This window comes from Salmo salar, chromosome 08 (assembly GCF_965601325.2).
Source record: "Salmo salar chromosome 08, fSalSal1, whole genome shotgun sequence".
NCBI lineage: Eukaryota > Metazoa > Chordata > Actinopteri > Salmoniformes > Salmonidae > Salmo > Salmo salar.
This window is the reverse complement of record NC_138298.1, coordinates 24,713,636-24,736,595: the sequence shown is the minus strand read 5'-3', so window position 1 is coordinate 24,736,595 and position 22,960 is coordinate 24,713,636. Positions and strand designations below refer to the sequence as shown.

General features: G+C 43.5%; 1 protein-coding gene across 1 annotated transcript; it reads right to left on the bottom strand.

The window, feature by feature from the left end:
- Nucleotides 1-1,249: 1,249 nt before the first annotated feature.
- Nucleotides 1,250-22,726, bottom strand: LOC106610336 (bifunctional 3'-phosphoadenosine 5'-phosphosulfate synthase 1). The gene is made up of 12 exons (XM_014209634.3): nt 22,505-22,726; nt 21,717-21,831; nt 20,943-21,178; nt 20,566-20,704; nt 17,616-17,734; nt 17,195-17,308; nt 16,887-16,998; nt 14,339-14,544; nt 10,555-10,690; nt 10,179-10,447; nt 6,855-7,084; nt 1,250-2,868 (listed from the first exon to the last, which is right to left on the bottom strand). The coding sequence occupies exons 1-12, from the start codon at nt 22,565-22,567 to the stop codon at nt 2,727-2,729; spliced, it is 1,881 nt and encodes a 626-aa protein (XP_014065109.3). The 5' UTR covers nt 22,568-22,726; the 3' UTR covers nt 1,250-2,726.
- Between the last annotated feature and the right edge of the window lie 234 nt (nt 22,727-22,960).

The window sequence follows — 22,960 nt, the reverse complement described above, 5'->3', positions numbered from 1 at the left end:
GACAGACAGGTGAGGAGAGAGACAGGTGAGTTGAGGAGAGAGACAGGTGAGTAGACAGACAGGTGAGGAGAGGTGAGTAGACAGACAGGTGAGGTGAGTAGACAGACAGGTGAGCTGAGTAGACACAGGTGAGTAGACAGACAGGTACATGGCACAGTAACATTAGTAGAAGCATTAACATCTTTCTAGTAATATATTTTGGGCTGGCAGCCAGCCATGTTGTAAAGGAATACTCTTTGGCAAATTTGATGAAATCAGAGATGACTAAAGGTAGAGCTATCTGAAAAATGGTCTTGATTCTTCATACAGATGAAAAGGAGTGATAGATGGTATAATCACTTCTTATACAATGTGTGTGATCCATCTAAAACATCACAAGGGTTGAAGGGATTCTGCAGTGAACCCCCCCCCCCCCAAAAGAGAACTACACCCCCTCATTCCCTCAGAGAAAGTTAAAAGGACAACCAAAATGTAAGGCAAGCTTCCCAATCCCTACAGCATTCCTTCATTTACAGCTAAAAAAAAACAACACTCCCTTTGAAGAGGTATCGAGGTCCGAGCTTGATTACCATATGAGATTGAACAAGTTCTGGCAACGCGGTGTAGGAAAATGGCTGCTGGCAGCCAGGTCTATTGGTTACGGAGGTTAATGAGGTGGATTAGATGGAATATCCAGGGTCCTCCTGTCTGAGAGGGGCGACCTAAGGCCATGCATTAACCCTGTGTGTTCCACTTTCACAGGGCCCACGCATCTGGGCCACAGCTGGGAGTTGGGATGGTGTGTGTGTGTGTGTGTGTGTGTGTGTGTGTGACAGAAACAGAGACAGAAGGAGAGAGATGGAGCATGAAGGGGTTCTTTACCGTGATTGAGCAGTGAGCACAATGTACCGGGTCTGAGAATATTAAAAGCGAATGGAAATTCCTATATAAATCGTGTGGACGTGAGGCACTGAGACGTACAACAGGACCAGTTGAAACATTACAGGTTGTCACACATACGTCAGCACTAGATGTGCCTGATGGGAGATGGCGGGGTATTTTAACGGTATACATTGGGAATGAGATCACCTACTCTGGTTTAAGTCAGTAAAAGCTCATCAATAGTAGTTCTTTTTGAAGCAAATTAGATTTTGTTCTGAGTTAAACATGAATTCTTTGACACAGTATATTTGAGAGTCTGGAACCATTTTATTTATATGTAGCTATCGTGGCCTGTGGCTAACCAACAAAAAACATGAAACGAAATGTATCCATTTGCTAAAAATGGTTTATTGGAGAACATGGACAATAATATATAAACCGATATCTTTTCTTCCAGCCATACTGGCAGAGCAGACCCATGTTTGTACAGTAGTAACCAAATGGAAAATATTATAACTCAGTACAAAGAATATTAAAACAAGCAAACAAACTAAAATGTATATATAGTGGCAGACCACAGGGGGCTGCTGAGGGGAGGACAGCTCATTATAATGGCTGGAACAGAACAAATGGAATACCATTCCACCTATCCTGCTCCAGTCACTACCACCAGCCTGTCCTCCCCAAGTAAGATGCCACCAACAAAACAATAAATACTGAGTTAACTAAAACAGTCATCGGTGGTGAACACTTCACTACATGCTACATCAAGGTAAAAAGATAAACGATGTTATCAGTATGGAGAAATAAAGCTAATGGTAAAACAGTAAGTATTTCTAAAGGTTTAGTCATTAGTTCCTGTCTCATGATTGTTTCCTGGATCTATTGGACCGCTTTAACGTAACAGAGGCAAGTGGGAGAATGAACAGGTGTGTGTTGGTGTGTGTGTGTGTGTGTGTGAATGCAATGTCTCTGTGTGAGAACGATTGACAAAAGACAAGGCACTCAACTTGACCTCAAACTCCAATTCAAACCACAGTTCCAGTCAGGCCAACAACCTCAGATGAGTTACCCACATACTGCAGCGACACAGTGATGGCTTGTTTTAAGATCACTAAATGAGTCTACGCTTTCCAGTAACTTATTTGAAGTGTGCATGGGGACAAAGGGACAAAGCCAAACACTCAAAAGAATCAATATGATCACATTAGCCATGGACACGGTAACAGTTGTAGGGTACATTACTAAGAGGGGCATTGACTTCCTACATGCATCATGTTTTCATCCTCAACTAAACCACATATTGTTACATAATGAGGAACATTTTTGCATCATTCTCTAAAAAAGACAATCTTTGCCTCTTCACACCTTTTAAAATGAACATTTGAACTCATTTCCAGTTTAAAAACACATTTAAAAATACTGATAGTTCCACAATTAGAGAAACCAATTTCTAATGGTGAGTTTAAATAAAGTACATACTCAGTGTGGTAAGACTGAAGCCCAGTGGCAGTAGCAGCAGAACGAGAGAGAGGAGAGGGGAGGAGAGTGGAGGAGAATAGAGGAGAGGTGTGTGCGTTGGAGGTTGGACAGGGACATCTGGAGGCGAGCCACAGCGCAGGGAAGGAACGATAGCTATAGCTGTTGAGTGGTCCTCGTATTAATCTTTTAACTGTTTTAGAGGAGATTGCTGTGTCGTATTCATTAGGCACCAAACAGAGGGAAACCGACTGAAGCAGGGAGGGACTATCTGGACTTGTCCAATGACAACCGCTTGTTTTCGTTTTTCTTGGTGAGAAACATTTGAAAAAGTTTTGCTATGGTGTGCCCTAATGAATACGACCCTGATGTTGCCCATTTTGACCTTAGGTAGTCTTCTCCAGGGACTGATAGTACTCCACCAGTACAGCCCAGGCTTTGGGGGCCATGAAGCCTTCCGGAGGGTTCTGTCCTTCGCGAGCCATCTTACGCATCCGTGTCCCTGAGATGAAGTCATAGTCTTGATGGCTGAAAAGAAATGAAGAAAAGGCACCGTCTCATTTCAACAGCCTGACCCTGAAATGTTGTTTGGTAAGTGAGGAACGATCTTCTAACTTACTGTGTGGATGAATGGCATGACCAACTACATTCAAGGACACTTTAGGGAGAGTTCTTTGAGGGAACTTCACAAAATGCACTTCATATGCTTGGGAAAAAAGGCGGTGTATTTCGGTAATTGAAGTAAACATGCACTCGAGCCCCCTTATGCTAGGGGACTTGGCACATCAAAAGAACCTCAGACACTTGAAACAGCAGTACATAGAGACGCTGCTTCAAGCCAGCGGCAAACAAAAAAAGAAAGAGCGCAACCTAAACGTCAGACCTTCGCCATCAAATTCAAACCTTCTGTTAGACTTCTCAGTTTAAACAACTGGTTCAAAAATAAACACTGGTAAAAAAAAAAGTCTAAACACAGCTAATTAGTCTCAAACCAAAATGAGAAAATTCCTGTAAAAAAAAAAACTGACTAGTCTAAATACAATCTTCCATGACTCCGCCACACACAAGTAGGGGATAAATTAAATACTTGTCAATGATTGGATTAATTATATACTACTGTAGATTCCTTCACTTAGACAAAAGGGGGTAACATTCAAGCACATTCCTTCTCTCGCCACAATGCACTTTCCTCATAATAATCACATTTGTCAAATGTGGTTTCGTTTCTCAGCGGTTTGCGGTCATGTGGACTGACGTGCGCTGCGGAGCGTCTTGTATGGATTTGTACTGTTAGCGCCGCAGCAAGAGCCACGGCGTTTCCACACACTAAACCTCTTGGATTCCTGAAGTCCAGTTCCAAAAGTTGTGCAGTGTCCTCGCCCGTCTACCTCACTCCTGAAACTATATATTGAAGCCCGCAGACAATTTAAGGGTTGGTTTGGGGTTCATTTTCATTCAGAAAAATGTCACTTTTTTCCCCCTCCATTCTTGAATTGGACTTTAAATTAGCCAATGAATCTCATTCTTAAGGACTCTGTGGGTTCTGGGTTTATCTATTCATTGAACCCATTTGCTGATGTAAATCAGCTGTTAGCTAAATCTGGTTCAATGTATCATTTGTCAAGTGTCCTGAAACATGTTTTTGTAGTACATGGTCCCTGTTCAAATCAACTGAATAGATCAATTAAATAAACTCCCTAGTGCCTCCCCTAGTGGCCGAGTTATCCTCATGTTATTGTCCTCTGCCCAACAGTGAGTCCTGAGCCTGCAGTACAGTACAATGCAGACCAGACTGACAGCCAGGTGGCAGAACCCAGATCGTGTCTGACACTCCAGGTGTGCCAACGACTCAGCTCCCGTTTCTCCATCTCCATAGGCAGTAATGGGATCACCTTCCTCCTGACCTCCGGAATGCAAACCCACTGTTGAACACTACTACTGTATTCTCCCCATACATTACTGTATTCTCCCCATACATTAGTGACTTTTGTACTGGATAATCACACCTTTTTATCAGATTGTCCTATTTTCGAATCAGATCTATAGCTCGGGCCATGGGGCTAACACTTGCAGTCTGGCTGGGAAGAAATACAAATTCTAGAATTGCCATCCAGTGAACCTGTTCTACTGTATACTACGCTCAATGTGTTCTGGTCCTAAAACTTTGATCTCTGATAGTGGAGGACTTCTATTCATTACAATAGGTGGAAATGACAGGGCAGAGAGAGAGCGAGAGAGCGAGAGAGACAGAGCGAGAGAGACAGAGGGAGAGAGAAAGTGCACAAACTCCAAACTCGGAGGAGGAGGAACACTTAATATGTGGTCAAATGAGAAACAGCTTGCGCTGATTTTAGCCATTACACTATAGAGGCAGACTTTAAGGGGGATCGTTGGCAATTAGGCCTAGCATCTATATTCCTCTCACATTTGGCAGTGCCGGCCGGCACAATGTGCACAAAGAGTGGCCGAGAACAGACGGAATGCCATAAATTTCAGAAGGCGCCAACCAGAGCCTTTGAAATTGTGATTTACCCCCTTCCTCTCAGCTCTCCCTAGCTGCTAGCCTAGCACTGATACGGTCAGAAAGAGCCAGTCAGTGTGGCTTTGACATTTTCTGGCGTAGCTCTTTTCGGGTCTTCAGGTTTCATATTAATAAAAACAACACAATTGAACAGAAATGAAGTCGCCTGTTATATAAATGTTATTGTGACAGTCAGAAAACAGACAATTACTTTGCTGGAAGGAGTGGAATATAACGTGTTTAAGGTTCTTAACAAGCCAGACTGCTGACTCGGCAGTTTGTTGAGAAGAGCACAAGGAGAATTCTAGTAGTGGTGACATAGTAACCACTATAGACCTTTGTCCCATTACTCTTACATTTCCACTGAGTCACACTGAAGAATTATCTCACGCTTTAGCAGGAAGATTTAGTGCTATCCAAACGGTCTTACCCAACTGTAAAACTAGTCCAAAAACACTGGATAGTAATGGATAGTTCAGCCACTCGAAGTAGAAGACAAGTTAATAAAGGAACAATCAATGAGTATTTCTCTATGACATACCAAATGGTTTTGACGTGAACCTTTAATCAACATACTTGACTACTGGTATGGAAAGCCAGATTACATAGAATATAAACAGTCTTGTCAGTTGTGGCTCTTATTGTCAAGTAATTCTCCTGCTTTCAATCCAGGAAGGAAATAGCTCTGTGCTCCATTTCTAAATCCCATGCCTAGGTGAAACCTAACTAGGTGTGGGGAAATATTTACTTTCAGACTAGTTCTCCTGGCGATTGTGGTATTCCCCCCCATATACAAATACTATATTTATCTTGTCAACTCAATTTATTCTGATATCAAAACATGCGCCATGGAAAAAAAGGGTGTACTCCACCTTCTGATCAATCAGTTCCTACCTTTTAAGTCATCCTATTCCTTTAATCAGTCAGATCAGTTCTCAGTCATGATAGTCTAAGCCAAACATGGCTATAAAGCGATAGCGTGGACGGTATTAAAGCCCATAGCACACAGAGGTTGCACGATTTTCGTTAGTCATCGGCTGCAGTATCCGTATACAGACTTTAATTAATAGCAGTTCTCTGTGATTTCCGAGCGACTTCAAAAAGCTCTGAGAAAAGCCACAAAACTTTGTAAAGAGCATAAGAAAGCAAAGAAGTTCCTGTTATTTTTGGCTTTGCCATTTGCCGTAGATAAGGAAGAAAAACACATGGGAGGTTTCAGTGGAAAAGCTTAATGAATGATCAATTTGGGTTATTGGAGTTAGGCATGATAATGTTTACAGGCTGTGAAACAACATTCCTGCCACCGATGAAAAAAAAAAAAAAGAACCGCTCATTTGATTTCCGTTGCGAAACGTTTTATGTTGTAAGTCCTAATGAACACACCCTGCTTACCCACATCAAGACTGTATGCCAGAATATACACGTTGCTAATATTTTGATATCTAGGTAAAAGTGTGACTAAATGTTGACTAATTCTGATTGGTTGAGAAAGGTCACCATGACCCGTTTGACCAGGACTCATCATCATGATGCTAACTTAGAAACATCTTGAAACCTTCAAGAATGTAACATTTGGACTTCATTACATCCGTTGTTAAAGAACACTGGTATTATGAGTGACATCCACTGATAACATTCTTTGAACCTTGAGAATAGAGATTTGTTTTTAAAGACACTCATTATAGGGCGGACTAGTAACTGAAAGGTTACTAGATCGAATCCCTGAGCTGACAAGGTAAAAATCTGTCGTTCTGCCCCCGAACAAGGCAGTTAACCCACAGTTCCTAGGGCGTCATTGTAAATAAGAATTTGTTCTTAACTGACTTGCGGTAAAATAAAAATTCCACTGGGACTAATCATCCTGTCCTTCACGCAAACACAAAACAAACAAAATGGATAATAATCTACCTACAATATTAAAGCTGATCTACCCTCTAAAACAAAACACAGTAAAGAGATGGGATGGAGACTGAAAAACAAAAGATGAGCTTACTTCTTGGGGTCGTAGAAGTCCATGGCCCTCTTGGCTTTGTTGTAGGCTGCCACCTTGAAGGGTACAATCTCCAGGGTGATGAGTCCAGGCGCCATGGTGAGGACCTTAGCCCCATGGGTTGGCTCGTACAGGTCCTTGCCCGTGGCTGGGTGGGGCATGCCCGCCGGATCGCGACCCACGATGTAGAAGTTGGCGCCGGCCACCATTCGGGCTCGGCAGTGCCACTGCACCTGTGGTTTTATGGTAAAAAAAGAAAAAAGGCTTTAGTTACTCAAAACTAATGTCAATGCTAAATGTTGGCATTTCCAATGGGTAAAAATACTAGCTGGTAATTCTGATTTAGCGCTAATGCTACCTTTTAGCATTTCCAATGGGAAAACCCCCTCTGGTCACTCAGAGAATGAGAACATTTAGAATGTTTTAATGGGAAGCGGTTGGGCAGCTCTTTCAGTGGGTTGGAGAAACAAGGAAGCCTTGGCACAACAGGCGCGTTGTGGTGAGACCGATGGGAAGGGAAAAACAGCACTTGATTACCTTGACTGATTCGTAATCATGTACGATGGGGCACAATTACCCTAAATACGAGTGGACATTGCTCTCGCTGCTAACGCCTATGGACATGGAAGCAAGCCCCCTATAATTACATTACAAAGCACTTTCTTCAATAATAAACAGCCAATTACGGTAATGACGTTTGGACAGGAGTGCTCAAATCCCCCCCGAACGTAGCGCCCACCTTCGACATGCGAGAATCCGGTTTTACAACACATTACAGAAACAACAATAAACTGAGCTCTTGAGTGGAAGTTTCAAATGACTAAAGAAAACAAGACTTGCTTCTTTTGGCCTATCTGACTATTTAACCACACATACGCTCCCATCCTACTTTTAAAATTGGAAGTCTTCAACCTTAAAACGCTAGTCTTAAACTAAAAGACCTTGAGAGAACAAAGGCAGTTAGGAGAAGAAAAAAACGACAGTTAAACTCTGTAGGCAGTCTGGAGACGGAGGGAGGGATGGAGTGCATTGTTTTGTTAGCTGGTTGGAATAGAGTTAAGATGGACACTCAGGGCCATGTGAACCCACTCCCTCCAACCTGGCAGCCATTCTATTTTTATGCCCCTCACCGGCACATGTGTACATAGCCTACTGTGCCTTCCCTGTATTGATATTCCTGCTAAATGTACTAAATGTTTTATTACATTGATCTTATTTTGTATTATTCTTAACTTGCTTCCTCTTAACCTTATCATGTGGCATCGTGGATAGGGAACCTGTAAGTAAGCATGTCATTGTACGCGATGTGTATCCTGTGCATTAAGGGCCTTCAGAAAGTATTCACACCCCTTGACTTGTATCACATTTTGTTGTTATAACCTGAATTTAAAATGTATTAAATTGAGATTGTGTCAATACCCCATAATATCAAAGTCAAAATATGTTTATTTGACTAACTAATAAGAAATGAAAAGCTGAAATGTCTTGGGTCAATAAGTATTCAACCCCTTTGTTACGGCAAGCCTAAATAAGTCCAGGAGTAACAAGTCACATAATAAGTTGCATGGACTCACTGTGTGCAGTAATAGTGTTTAACAAGCTTTTTAATGACTCATCTCTGTACCTCCACACATACAGATAATTGTAAGGTCCCTCAGTCGAGCAGTGAATTTCAAACACAGATTCAACCACAAAGACCAGGGAGGTTTTTCAATGCCTCGCAAAGTAGGGCACCTATTGGTAGATGGGTAAAAATAAAAAAACATTAAATATCCCTTTGAGCATGGTAAAGTTATTAATGACACTTTGGATGGTGTGTCAATACATCCAGTCACTACAAAGATAGAAACGTACTTCATAACTCAGAAACCACTCAGAGATTTCACCATGAGGCCAACGGGGACTTTAAAACAGTCAGAGTTTAACGGCTGTGATAGGAGAAAACTAAGGATGGATCAACAACATTGTAGTTACTCCACAATACTAACTTAATTCACAGAGTGAAAGGGAAGCTGTACAGAATAACAAATATTCCAAAACATGCATCCTGTTTGCAACAAGGCACTAAAGAAATACTGCAAAAAATTGTGGCAAAGTAAATCATTTGTCCTGAATATGTTTGGGGCACATCCAAGACAAGAGGTAACAGAGTGCCACACTCCATATTTTCAAGCATAGCAGTAGCTGCATCATATTATGGTTACGCTTGTAATCGTTAAGGACCAAAAATAAACCTAAGGGCTCTAAATACAGAGGGAAACCTGGTTCAGTCTGCTTTCCACCAGACACTGGGTGATTAATCACCTTTCAGCAGGACAATAACCTAAAACACAAGGCCAAATCTACACTGGACTTGCTTACCAAGAAGACTGTGAATGTTCCGGAGTGGCCGAGTTACAGTTTTGACTTTAATCTGCTTGAAAATCTATGGCAAGACTTGAAAAAGGTTGTCAAGCAATGATCAACAACCAATTTGACAGAGCTTGAAGAATTTTGAACAAAATAATGGGCAAATATTGTACAATCCAGATGTGTAAAGCTCTTAGAGACATACCCAGAAAGACTCACAGCTTTAATCACTGCCAAAGGTGATTCTAACATGTATTGACTCAGGGGTCATATTATTTTATGGGTGAAGTCCATCTGAAGAGAAGGGATGCCTACCACTACCTCGCTATCCAACAAAGGTGCACGAATTACGGCGAACATGCAGAAACTCTTGGAGGACAATGGAATTACATTAAAACATTTATTTATTCTCAGAAGGCTCCAAAAAAGCAGAAACGGGTTGGTTGTACTTTTAACAAAGAGGATGCTTTTGTGGTGCATTTGATGTCAGGCTGTAAGATCACACAGACAGATGATGGGCCTTTTCAGGCTGCATCGTGTTCCCCAGAACAGAACAGAGCTCAGTCTGGTCCCAATGATCGTCTCCCCATAACCCTGACTACATGATTAAAGGACAGCAGGAGACTTCAAACAGCTAGACAGGCATCAAGTAAGGACAATACAAATTGACAGAGATTATATTGAACTTTCTAATTCTGAATGTAAATTGCCATCCATGTTAGATTAAGCTGATTTCAAAAGTCACGTGTGGACCGTCCCATCATATTACGTCACAGTTACAGTCAGGCAATTTAAGTAGCCTCCAGTTCTTGAAGTGTACTCCCAAGTGTACTCATTACTTTGGCTTGTGTTACAGACTTTGTCAGGTCCATAGAAATAGAATCCATAGAACGGACTTGGCTGCCAGTCCTCCCATTATTTCAACCATTGACTTGAAAAGGGAAGCCCGTTCTATGGTCAGGTTACTGCTAAGCTTACCTCAGTGGGGCCTGCGTACATCATGGGCGACGGGAAGATGGCCACGATGGTGTTTTCGGGTTTCAGCACGCCCTCATCCAGCACGGCGGCGTGCTGCTTCATGCGCCACTCCAACGGCACGTCGTCGTCCTTGGTCCAGCCGCCCAGCGGGTGCAGCAGTAGGACGGGCCGGCGGTAGCCCCGTTCGATCAGACGCTTGTGGGTGTCCTGCATGAGGAGGGCGTGGCCGTTGTGCACCGGGTTACGCAGCTGGAAGGCAAACACCGCGTCTGGAGGGAGAGAGAGGTCAGAGAAAGACTGATTTAGATGCTGCATCTTTATTGAGACATGAGAGAGTGTGAAAGAGAGAGAGAGATCTAACTCTCTGTACCTTTACCTGCATTCATCTCCTTGAACTTGTGTTTGAGCTCAGTGGGGGTGAGTCTGTACTGGTCCAGGCCGTCGTTCCAGCTGATCTTGTCCAGGACCTGCAGGTCTCCTCCTACCAGCCAGTCTCCACTCTCCATTACCATCTGGACCAGACAGAGAGACAACACTCTCCCATTAGCATCATACAATACTACACCCACTTCACTGTGACCCATATATTTTCCAGTGTTTTTCAATGACCTTTTTACCAGAACTTATTTCACCCCAGATATTGTGCAGATCTGAAAAGACTGGATAGGTGTAAGCAATATGGTGAACATTTCAGATAGCCTATCAAAGAAGAGAGGTGCAGTAATGACCATATTGCTTATAACTATCCAATCCTGTCAGAGGTACATGAAGAGCCTGCGGCTATGGATCAATTTGAAATTGATGCTAAACAAGTGGCCTTCTCGAACTCCTCTACCATGTTCATACTGCAGTTATGACAGCCATCAAGGACTGTTTCAAACAGTAAACCTCCCCAATCTGGCAACCGCTGCAAGAGGGGCAGGATTATGGATAAATCAATAACAGCCCCCAGACAACTTTAAAATACAACATCAAAAAATTTTGAACGAGACACTCCTACAAATTGGAACCCAGTAAGAATGAAGAATCCCCTTTGCTTTATGCCTTTGACCGCATCTCTCTCGACTTTAGCGAAAAAGACTCACGAGGAACACAAAATATGATGTGTAATGTAATCCACAATGAGACACCATCCATGATGAACTCATGGACCACATTGAAGCGATTTTTCCCCTTACAAGATTGTTCTAATGTCCCCAAAGTACTGCTAAACCCAGGCAAAGCCAGCTTTGTTTCAGGCTATAACTCTTGGTCTGCCTTTCTGGGCATTTACTACTGGTCCCTGTGCTGTAACCACTGGGCTCTTTATGGAGTACACTCTGCAGGGTAGGTACTAAAGACATCAAAACAGGACTATGGATAGACTATGGCAGGACCAGGGGGGGGTCCAGAAGCGTATACACAACTGTGTCCTATTGAGATGGCTATTCAATATTACTCAAGGAGTTGAAGTTAGAAAACAATACCAGCCTACTAGTGAGCAGTTCTGATGTCCCATATAAAAATGGTCACAGTGGCATGTCATGGTTTGGATTTAAAGGGGATGGGTTCCTATGGATGAAACTGTATGGGGGCTCTTAGATTTAACAGACTATCATTTATATTCCGAGGAGGATTCCACAGTAGCCTGTTTGACAGACGTTGGTAGCGCATTTGGCCCAAGTCTTTGTAAGTTGTAGTGGGACGTCTTCCACAACAGAGATGGAGCATGTCTCATCCACAAGATTAGATGCACTGCATATATCGTCGGTGTTCAATAAAACAATGAGAGAACCGAAGGCTGCTAAAACTCTGCCCTCTTGTTGTTGTCATCAATAAGCCAGAGAGGAAGGATGGATGGAGTTCAGTGTAACGGTGTGAAGAGGTGCCTTTCATTCCACTTGATCCAACTAGTCGGATCTACTGGCTCCAGATCAGTGGCAAAGCAGATGAATAACCCTTACTTTGGAGACTGAGACAGAAAAGACCTGAGAAAAAAACGGTTTCAATTCAAATCCCAAACACACAGTAGATCTTTTAAACATTCTAAGATGGAAAATGATAGTAGTATGCTAGCTCAGGGGTAACCAAAAGCTGCATTTACACGATAATACACACTGTGTTTTAGATATAAGGGGAATCATGCTAAATTAAACAATTCAGCATGCTGTAGTTTCCGACGTGAAGGCTCCCGTCTCCCTGGCGGCCCGGCCAGGAGTAAACAGGAAACGTGGATTGACCGCGAAGTAATACGGAGCAGGTTATTCCTAGTCTCAGAGAGAGACGGAGACGGGATGAGGGGCTGCCGCCTGCGAGGGGTGTGTTGACGGATCGGCTGCAGCGCAGGGAGTTAAAGTGTGTGTGTGTTAAACGAGTGACACCTTAATCATAGCAAGCTGTACCACACACACACACACACACACACACACACACCGGACAGGAGGCACCGCTGGAGAAACAGAGTGAGTGACAGGTCTGGGAGAACCCACTACCCAGCATGCATTGCCTGCAGCAGGGCCAGAGACACCAGACACAGACACACTAGAGGATTATGGGTAGCTGATGGACAGCCCACCATGCTGCTTTCTTGGTAAACTGACAGTGCCTACAACCGAACACCAACCCAGAATGGATAAGAGACGCTGAAGATAGTGTTGACTGTTCAACTTTGTTGACTTGAAGGGCATTTTGAGTGAAACAGGAGATGCCTGGCGTCCAAATTCACAGTATCTCACCCAGCCAATGACTCAACAGGGCGGGGCTTTAAAACACCACCGTGGTGTGTGTGTGTGTGTGTGTGTGTGTGTCTGTTTAAAATCATCAGACCGAGTTGGGCTGAAGACAGTATATCACTACTCCAGCTCCCTCTGTCTGTGTGTGTGTGCAAACCCACACTAATCCATAATAACAATGGCAGCCCAAATTGTCCCGAGACAGACAGCAAAAATAACCCTAGCCCGGATCCTGAACCATCAGTCCTGAAGATAGGGTTTCAAAAATGCAATTTCACAATTGTCCTCCCCGGTTATAGATCTCCAGTCCTGTTGTGTGACGTGGCGGCGTGTGTGACACTGCACTTGTGTGTGCGTATGTGTGATACAGCTTTCCCAGGTCTGATCCCTCGCCACGGCTCGGCTGGCGCCTGTAGTTTTTTTAAGCAGGGGGTTGGGATCATTTCAGGACGCCATGAAGTCTACCTGAGCGCCCACTGATATAATAACAGCCCATATGAGACAGATGGAAACCATTGTTGCCATCTTTGCTCAGGTATATTTGGAATGGATGAGGTGGGTGGCTGCTGGCGAGGGGGGGGGGTAACGTGTTCAGCAGGGCCAGCTCCAAGTCCAGGGCAGCTGTAATAAAAGTCCTGTGTAAATAAAAGGCAGTTTGAAGGGGCCAGATGGAGAGAGGGGGCCGAGATAGACTGCGATCTAAATAAAACACGTGCGAATTGAGGGCGATGGAGCGATTACACAAGCACTTCTGACAGGGGAAGGAGAGCAGCAGCAGCTCACTGCTTTACGACACTACTCCACTTTATTCAGTCCTTCCATAAGCAGCACTGAGGAAAAGGGTCACCTAGAATCTGTCTTCTATTAGAATGAAAGTGTGTGTGTGTGTGTACGTACAAGGCCAAGGGGAGAGTTGGTTGGGTTGGTCATGGGGAGGGTTAAGGGTAACCCTCTCAGGGGTCATGCCTGCATTGTTCAGCATTATCACCAGGGTTCCATTTCATAATATCTATCAGTGGGACATTCTAAACAGCTCTGGAGACTGGAGCTGTAAGAGAAGGTATGGGTGTATGATAATAAACATGGTGGAGGGGAGGTGTGAGAACTCCTAACTGTCAGATGAAGCTGTCAAGAGCACCGGTTTGAGCCAAACAAAGATAAGAAACACGCAAAGGAAAACAAACATCGTCGTTCTGACATGTTACATGACAGTTTTCAATAGTGACAGCTTTCGTCGGAAAGTCAAGACACCCCTTGCTGCGCAGTGGAACGGTCCGTAGCCCCCCTGCTCGTTTATGGGATCGGGTCTCTGGAACTAACCACTGACCTTGATGTAGGAGTGTTACTCAACAGTTTTCAACATTGACAGCTTTTGCTCTAGAGAAGTGGACCGGACCGTGGCTGCCCTGCCTGTCTATGTGGTAGGGGTATCTGGAACTAACCACTGACCTTGATGTAGGGGTGGTCCTTGCAGGTAGTGCCCCACTGGCGGGCGCAGCGCTCCTCCTTGCGGTGCTCGTAGAACTCGGGGTTGCGGAGGATGGCCACGCGGCGGCCCTCGTACACCAGGGCCATGGCCGTGACGCCGTCCAGACGCTCCTTGTCCGCCCCCGACACCGGCAACACCACCGGCACAGACAGGTTGATGACGCCACCTATGGGACGGAAGGGGAACAGGTGGGTTGGTTCATTGAGGGGGGGGGGGGTCAGAGGTTGAATAAAGGAAAGGAGACATGGAAGGTAGCCATGTTAGTGCTTTGAGACACAATAATTCAACGTCAGACTGCTGACAGAGGAAGTTGATCGGTCAGAAGCCAGACAGCCCCATCAGCAAAACTGCAGCATCACTTTAACTGTCTCTCTTACGATAACTTCAAGTACAGCCTATCTACTGTGCCAGGGAATATATAGACATTTTAGATATATGAGGTGATTAGGGAACAAACATCATCCAGTCTTGTGCATTCAGGTGGTTTCTGACCGTCGCAGAAAGAAAGAAAAAAGAGAATAAAAGAAATGGAGAGAAAAAGAGAGGGGCCCTGTGTTGTCATGACGTTGGCAGATTCATTTAGTCCTACACCTTGATTAAACCAACAAGACCAGCTTTTCACATCCTATTGGATCATCCTATTGGATCATCCTATTGGATCATCCCATTGGATCATCCTATTGGATCAGATGGTGTGTTGCTGGATGGGATGCCATGGCTGCCAACCACCCCGCCACCACTCCTTCATCCTCTGTCACAGAGTTAGCACACACAGCTGGTTTCAATAAGACACGTGAACACACACATGCCTGCTGGCCCAGCCTGGCCCATGCCAAACAAGGAGCTGGCCCATGCCAAACAAGGAGCTGGCACAAACACAGTCATCTACCAGGGAAATGCTGGTGTCCTCGTCAATCCTACTAACTGGGACTCCAAATCAGGGACGGATTACAATGAAGTGAGAGTAGGGTTGCAAAATTCTGGTAACATTCTCAAAATTCACCAGAATTTTACAACCTTAAGTGAAAGTGATGGTAAAAGGGTCATTTAACTACAACACTTGTGTTATTTAAAATGAACAAATGATCTGAATTCTATCCAGTCACGTTTGGTTCAGTTGTGATTGTGTGGAACGGAAGCTCCTCCAGCTCTGTTAGGGTCATCCACTGTAAAATCCCTAGAAGGAACTGGAAATAGACAAATGATAGTTTGTGGAGGCAATCAATATTGAGGCTTCATCCTTTTCCTCCGCTCACATTTCCCTCGCTAGGACAAACAAGCGAAACCCGAGTGAGGGCATTGCACACGGACACGTCATTCAGCGTTCTCTACCAAGTACACAGGCCCAGTTCCGTTTGCAACAGCATAGAGTCACCATTAGCTCTGGTCCAAAACATATTGAAATCATATCTAAAGAAAAACCAAAACAAGACCTGATCCAAAAATGACTCGTTGGTGCTGTGAAGAATAGAGAGTTGTTATTGTAAGGAACACCTGTATATCACAGGTGTTCCTTACAATAACCATTTCCAGACAGCTAATGAAACACTGGCTTGGTTATCATTTCTGTTGTTTAACACATTTTTATGCTGCGCGTGTGCGCGCGCACGCCAGTATGTACTGGCAACACATCACACACGTCGCCTTAAGGGTCAGTGTTATGTGGGCAATAAAAGCAAATTGACTCTTTTTTCGGAAATTCAAACACTGTGTAGGAAATTGGTGTAATTACACAGTTTCACCAATACCAAGACTGGGCCCCGCGGCGTTCCTTCAGCCCAACTCAAAAGGTACCGGTTCTATTTGTTTCCAGAGAATGAAAAGTCTTGAGCCTGAAGCGTAAAAGGATCACGATGACTCAGCACAATAGCATGGTAAGATTATCCCTCTGATTCCTTCATCTAAAATCAGACTTACTTCTGATTAACTATATTAACTCATGTAGTCGGTCATTTTGAGGTAATGATGAGCTAATCAAGACCACTTGTAAAGTTCCAACTCTACCTGCATGTACATATTACCTCAATTACCTCGACACATTGTTCCTGTACCCCCTGTACATAGCCTCGGTACTGTTATTTTACTGCTGCTCTTTAACCATGTTATTTTTAACTTGTCTATTTTTCACTTAACACTTATTATTTTTTAAACTGCATTGTTGGTTAAGGACTTGTAAGTAATTTCACTGTAAAGTCTACACCTGTTGTATTCGGCCATGTGACAAATAACATTTGATCTGAACATGTCCTTTTGAGAGCTTTCATCTCCCTCTAGTGGTCATTATAGAGCATAACATCCATCAATTTATTTGACTTCACAGTGAAATACACCTGTATTTATCACTGCACCTCCTTCTCAAAATGTCAGTGGGAAGTGAGGAGAGGATTAAAGCAGGCAGACATTTTAAGAAGTAGGCAAGGAAAGGACTCTAAGGCAGAGGAGAGGACAAGAGGAAAACATGAGGGATCAAGGAAAGATGATTGAGAAAGGGCCATGGTGCCGTCTTACCGTCCAGCAGACAGTCAAAGTGCAGACACTGCAGAAACTCCCTCTCCCTCATGAAGCCGTTCAGAGGGGTGGCCCAGCCCTCAGCAAGCACCTGAACCCACTGCATGTCCACCTGGGGTCAAACAACGGTCAATCAGAACACAAATAATGGTTCAACAGCATTCAAAATGTGGTCGAACATGGATAACACTTTCAGAAATGTTCCCTTATCACTTTCACATAGGCCTTTAGAATCTATCCATCCCCCGTAGACTCTCAGAAAATACCAGTAGGCGTTAGTAAAAATGGTATTTGAAGAGAACGGTTACCTTTCCAATCTGCACAGCAGGTAGTGTTTCAGCATCCGTCTTGGCCAGGTCCAGCTTGTTCTCCACTACGTACAGCTCCTTCACTTCATAGGAAGCATCCACCGGCACTATATCCTACAAATATTCATTCATTATACCAGTGAAAATGCACAAAATATTATGGAAAAACGAGAACATCCAAGAGGTTGATTGCGTTGGATAAGAATTCAGGGGTGTGAAAGTGGGGGTCATACAGCAGTGAGGCGTTAGTATTTTGGAAATGTGAATCCCAATCTGAACGTGTGAAGACACTGCCCTCTAGTGGTGGAAATTAAACGTGACAGCATGCTTCCATGTTACAGGTTTCAATTCATCTGTTTATGTCAAACCACATCAATGGATGGATGAATGGATGGATGAAAGAGGAGGTTGTTTCTCTCACCTTCTCATGTAGCAGGTCAATGAGCTGCTGTATAGACTCGTTGACACTGCAGGAGTCGGTCTTCAGCACCAGCTCTGGGGCCTCTGGTTTCTCATACTCCGAGTCTATCCCAGTGAAACCTGACACATGGAGAAAACAGTCACAATTCATTCAGAAAATAGATAAATCAGTCCCTCAATTGGCATGAATAACAATAGCTGAATATGAAACAATGTAATTTGCTCATTTGCAGAAAGGTTGTGACTTCATTAAAGTTGCAGGGAAGGTAATATCTATCCACTGAGTAAGTGGTTCACAAACGATATCAGTTATTGTACCACCGACTGAATTGTGCTCTTCCCAGAGTACCCCTGAAGTACCCCCTCATGAGCATTTCAACAGCAACCCTATTGTCTCGTGAGTCTTCTCAAGTACCCATGTGGATAGACCAAGTAACCCCAGGGGCCCTAGTACCTCTGGTTGGAACCACTGAGCAAGTCACACAAATTAACTGAAATCTAGACAGGCTATTTATTTTATTTTTTTGACATTGTTCACACGGCTTATTATCCAGATTGGCGTGACTTGAAGAGACAAGATTCTTAATAGTGTGGTCTGAGGACACACTCGAACTGGGCTGAATCCCACCCCATCCAATTAGTCACTACTACCTGACATATGGCACCTGGTAGATCATGTCTTGACCAGTTGGACAGCTTAACTAGGCTTCACAGTATATTGTCTCATGCCTACAGCTCAGAGCTGGTATTTTTGGACACCGATTTATAATTTTTTCCCCCCAGACCTTTATTTAACTAGGCAAGTCAGTTACGAACACATTCTTATTTACAATGACGGCCTAGGAACGGTGGGTTAACTGCCTTGTTCAGGGGCAGAACGACAGATTTTTACCTTGTCAGCTCAGGGATTCAATCTTGCAACCTTACGGTTAACTAGTCCAACGCTCTAACCACCTGCTTTACATTGCACTCCACGAGGAGCCTGCCTGTTACGCGAATACAGTAAGAAGCCAAGGTAAGTTGCTAGCTAGCATTAAACTTATCTTATAAAAAACAAATCAATCAATCATAATCACTAGTTAACTACACATGGTTGATGATATTACTAGTTTATCTAGCCTGTCCTGCATTGCATATAATCGCTTAGGTACACGTTGCTCCAACCATAAACATCAATGCCTTTCTTAAAATCAATACACAAGTATATATTTTTAAACCTGCATATTTAGTTAATATTGCCTGCTAACATGAATTTCTTTTAACTAGGGAAAATGTGTCACTTCTCTTGCAACAGAGTCAGGGTATATACAGCAGTTTGGGCCGCCTGGCTCGTTGCGAACTGTGAAGACTATTTCTTCCTAACAAAGACAGCCGACTTCGCCAAACTCGGGATGATTTAACAAAAGCGCATTTGCGACTAAAGCACAATCGTTGCACGACTGTACCTAACCATAAACATCAATGCCTTAAAATCAATACACAGAAGTATATATTTTTAAACCTGCATATTTAGCTAAAAGAAATCCAGCTTAGTAGGCAATATTAACCAGGTGAAATTGTGTCATTTTGCGTTCATTGCACGCAGTCAGGGTATATGCAACAGTTTGGGCCGCCTGGCTCGTTGCGAACTAATTTGCCAGAATTAAGTAATTATGACATAACATTGAAGGTTGTGCAATGTAACAGGAGTAACGTTTTGTTTTCGAGATGATAGTTTCCGGATTCGACCATATTAATGACCTAAGGCTCGTATTTCTGTGTGTTATTATGTTATAATTAAGTCTATGATTTGATTGAGCAGTCTGCCTGAGCGATGGTAGGCAGCAGCAGGCTCATAAGCATTCATTCAAACAGCCCTTCGCAATGCATTGCGCTGTTTATGACTTCAAGCCTGTAAACTCCCAAGATTAGGCTGGTGTAACCGATGTGAAATGGCTAGCTAGTTAGCCGGGTGCGCGCTAACAGTGTTTCAAACATCACTCGCTCTGAGACTTGGAGTGGTTGTTCCCCTTGCTCTGCATGGGTAACGCTGCTTCGAGGGTGGCTGTTGTCGATGTGTTCCTGGTTTGAGCCCAGGTAGGATCGAGGAGAGAGACGGAAGCTATACTGTTACACTGGCAATACTAAAGTGCCTATAAGAACATCCAATAGTCAAAGGTATATGAAATACAAATGGTATAGAGAGAAATAGTCCAATAATAACTACAACCTAAAACATCTTACCTGGGAATATTGAAGACTCATGTTAAAAGGAACCACCAGCTTTCATGTGTTCTCATGTTCTGAGCAAGGAACTTAAACGTTAGCTTTTTTACATGGCACATATTGCACTTTTATTTTCTTCTCCAACACTCTGCTTTTGCATTATTTAAACCAAATTGAATATGTTTCATTATTTATTTGAGGCTAAATTGATTTTATTGATGTATTATATTAAGTTAAAATAAGTGTTCATTCAGTATTGTTGTAATTGTCATTATTACAAATAAATAAATAAATAATAATAAATACAAACATCGGCCGATTAATCGGTATCGGCTTTTTTTGGCCCCCAATAATCGGTATCGGCGGTGAAAAATCATAATCGGTCGACCTCTAGTGGATACTGTGCACACCGTGTAGATACTGTGCACACCATGTGGATACTGTGTATATGACAAATAAACTTGAACTCCGAGCTCAGCAGGGTGCACTAAACTAGATGAAGATCTTGTCCCAGCAGCTTCCTTAGCTTGTGACTCACTGTTTCACTAAGCGATAAACGACACGGCACTTCCTCTGGTAACAACAGCCAAAGACATGAGATCTCATGTTCCTGCTGGTCAAAACCAATACACTTTACATACTTTCTCTAGAGACTTCTCTCTTCAACTTTTTCATACTTACTAATGCTATAAGAGTTATGGTAAAATGCCTATATGTATAAGCATGTGTTATTTATCTTGCCTTACCTCTGATCTCTCCAGCCCTGGCTCTCTTGTAGAGGCCCTTAACGTCTCTCTGTTCACACACGTCAAGCGGCGCGTCCACAAACACCTCGAAGAAGGGCAAGCCTGCAGCCTCGTGGATCTTCCTGGCGTTCACACGATCCTGGACGATGAGGAGACAAACAACGGGATAGTTAACTCCTGACGATGATAAGTGTATTTGAAATCGTAAACTGGGAATTACAGGCAAAACACAAGTAGTAGCATATTAACTGTCTCCATCTTTCTTTTTGCTCTCTTTCATCTTCCCTTTCTCATGACTTGTCACCTCTTCCCCACTGTCTTCCTATTGTCTCTAACTTCCTCTCCTCTTTCTCTCACTTGTCCCCCCCCCCACTCACCCGTCCGTAGGGAGAGATGAAGCTGGCGATGCAGACGAGCCCTGCGTCGGCGAACAGGCGGGCCACCTCGGCTATACGCCTGACGTTCTCCTCGCGGTCCTCAGGGCTGAAGCCCAGGTTCTTGTTCAAGCCCTGGCGGATGTTGTCTCCGTCCAGCGAGTAGCAGGGGATGCCGTGGCACACCAGGTACTCCTCCAGGGCCATGCTCACCGTGGTCTTCCCAGCCCCAGACAGACCTGGGTGGGAGAGAGTGGCGACGAATAGGGGTTGATGGTGGTTGGTCAATATTAGTATTGAGTGTACCCAGCTTGCAATACCCCATTTTAGCATTGCGTCAATATTAGCATTGAATGAATGACAAATGTTGGCCGTCAATATTAGCTTTGAATGCATGATAACAAATGGTGCCTGACAATATTAGAAATGAAGGCAGAGCGTGGATGAATGTGATGCCTTCATTTCGAAATGCTACTGTTGACTGAATGCTAATATTGTCTTTTGGTAGTACTTGAAACCTAAATACATCAGTAAACCTTGTTCAATGGTGAGTTAGTGTGAGTGAATATAAAGTGACTGAAAGGCTTGATAAAACATTTGTATTTCTTTGAAGACTAACATTTGTATTTCTTTGAAGACAGCCTGGTCCCAGATCTGTTTGTGCGGTCTTGCCAACTCCTATGGTCAGTCTCACAACAACCAATGAACCTAGGTGTTGACAACACAACCCAAACAGATCTGGGACCAGGTGAACTGAGCTTTAGTCCTTCTGTATACCTGTGAGCCAGACAGTGCATCCACGGAAGCCCCCTCTCGTCCCCACCACCTGACCACGCTTGTTCCTGCTGACATGATGAGCCTGGTAGGTCACATTAGTCGCCCTCTGCATTCCCTGCAATCACAATATTGTTCTGTCCTTTAGTTTCATATCAAATTACACTGACTTTGTTCGTTTGCAGCTAACACTGACTGTGACTTTGCAACATACAGAAGCCACACTGAGTCCAGGACAGGCACATTTCTTACTCATGAAGCAAAAGGTCATCAGCAATATTATGACAAAAACGTTGAAGGACTGGTTTGAACCTAATGTACAGTAAGGTGAGATAGGCCTACATTCCAATGCATGTGCTTGGTCACTAGGCTCCTGCTGAGTAGATTAGCAAGAAGCATTTTGAGAGTCACACAAAAATGTACATCACTAGACACGGGTCATCATGATGACGACAGATCATTTTGCAGCAGATACAGGATCTTATAGTTAGCTAGGTAACTGCAGTTGCTATATAGGCAGAACAGCTTGCTTTTGGAATGTCGTGCAAGCTATAGCTTGCTACAAATGGCTGTCTGGCATTTGGTGGCAAGACTAAGAAGCTAACTAGTTGCATTTCTCCAATCATAGGAACACGGCCATTCCGCGCAGCTAAGAAAGTATTGCATAATTATAGCAGCACATTTTTTACTGGGAACATAAATTGCAGAAATAAGAGACAACATTGATAGTTTAGCAGCATATTGTTGACGTGGCAGCGGTCGCCGGGGTAGGAATGAATAAAACAACTCACCCAATTCTCGCTGGACGCGTTGCTCAGCTTCGGTTTCTTGTGAGAGTTTCCGGACGTCTCCATAACGGTCTATAATGAAAGCTTTCGTCCCAGTTACGGTATATGCGACCTACTAAATCAATTACTAACGCGTTATCTTTTTACTGACAGTAATCTCTTTGAATGGAGGAACCTCAAACAGGAACCGAGGAGGACGACCCACGTCATCAGAATCGGAAGTGACGTCTATCGTCTGGTGAACTGTCTGTTCTTTGAAAACTGATTTGGAATCAGTTTTATCCGCGCAAGTCTCAAACGACACCGTGATGACATCTATGGATGACATAGCTAGATTACATAACATATCCTGGACCAGTTATTAATTACCTGTGGTGTGCATCGCAGAGATAAATACGGAATGCACATTGGATAAAACACATATTGATATTAGACATTTTAGTTTGTTGGCTCCAGTTC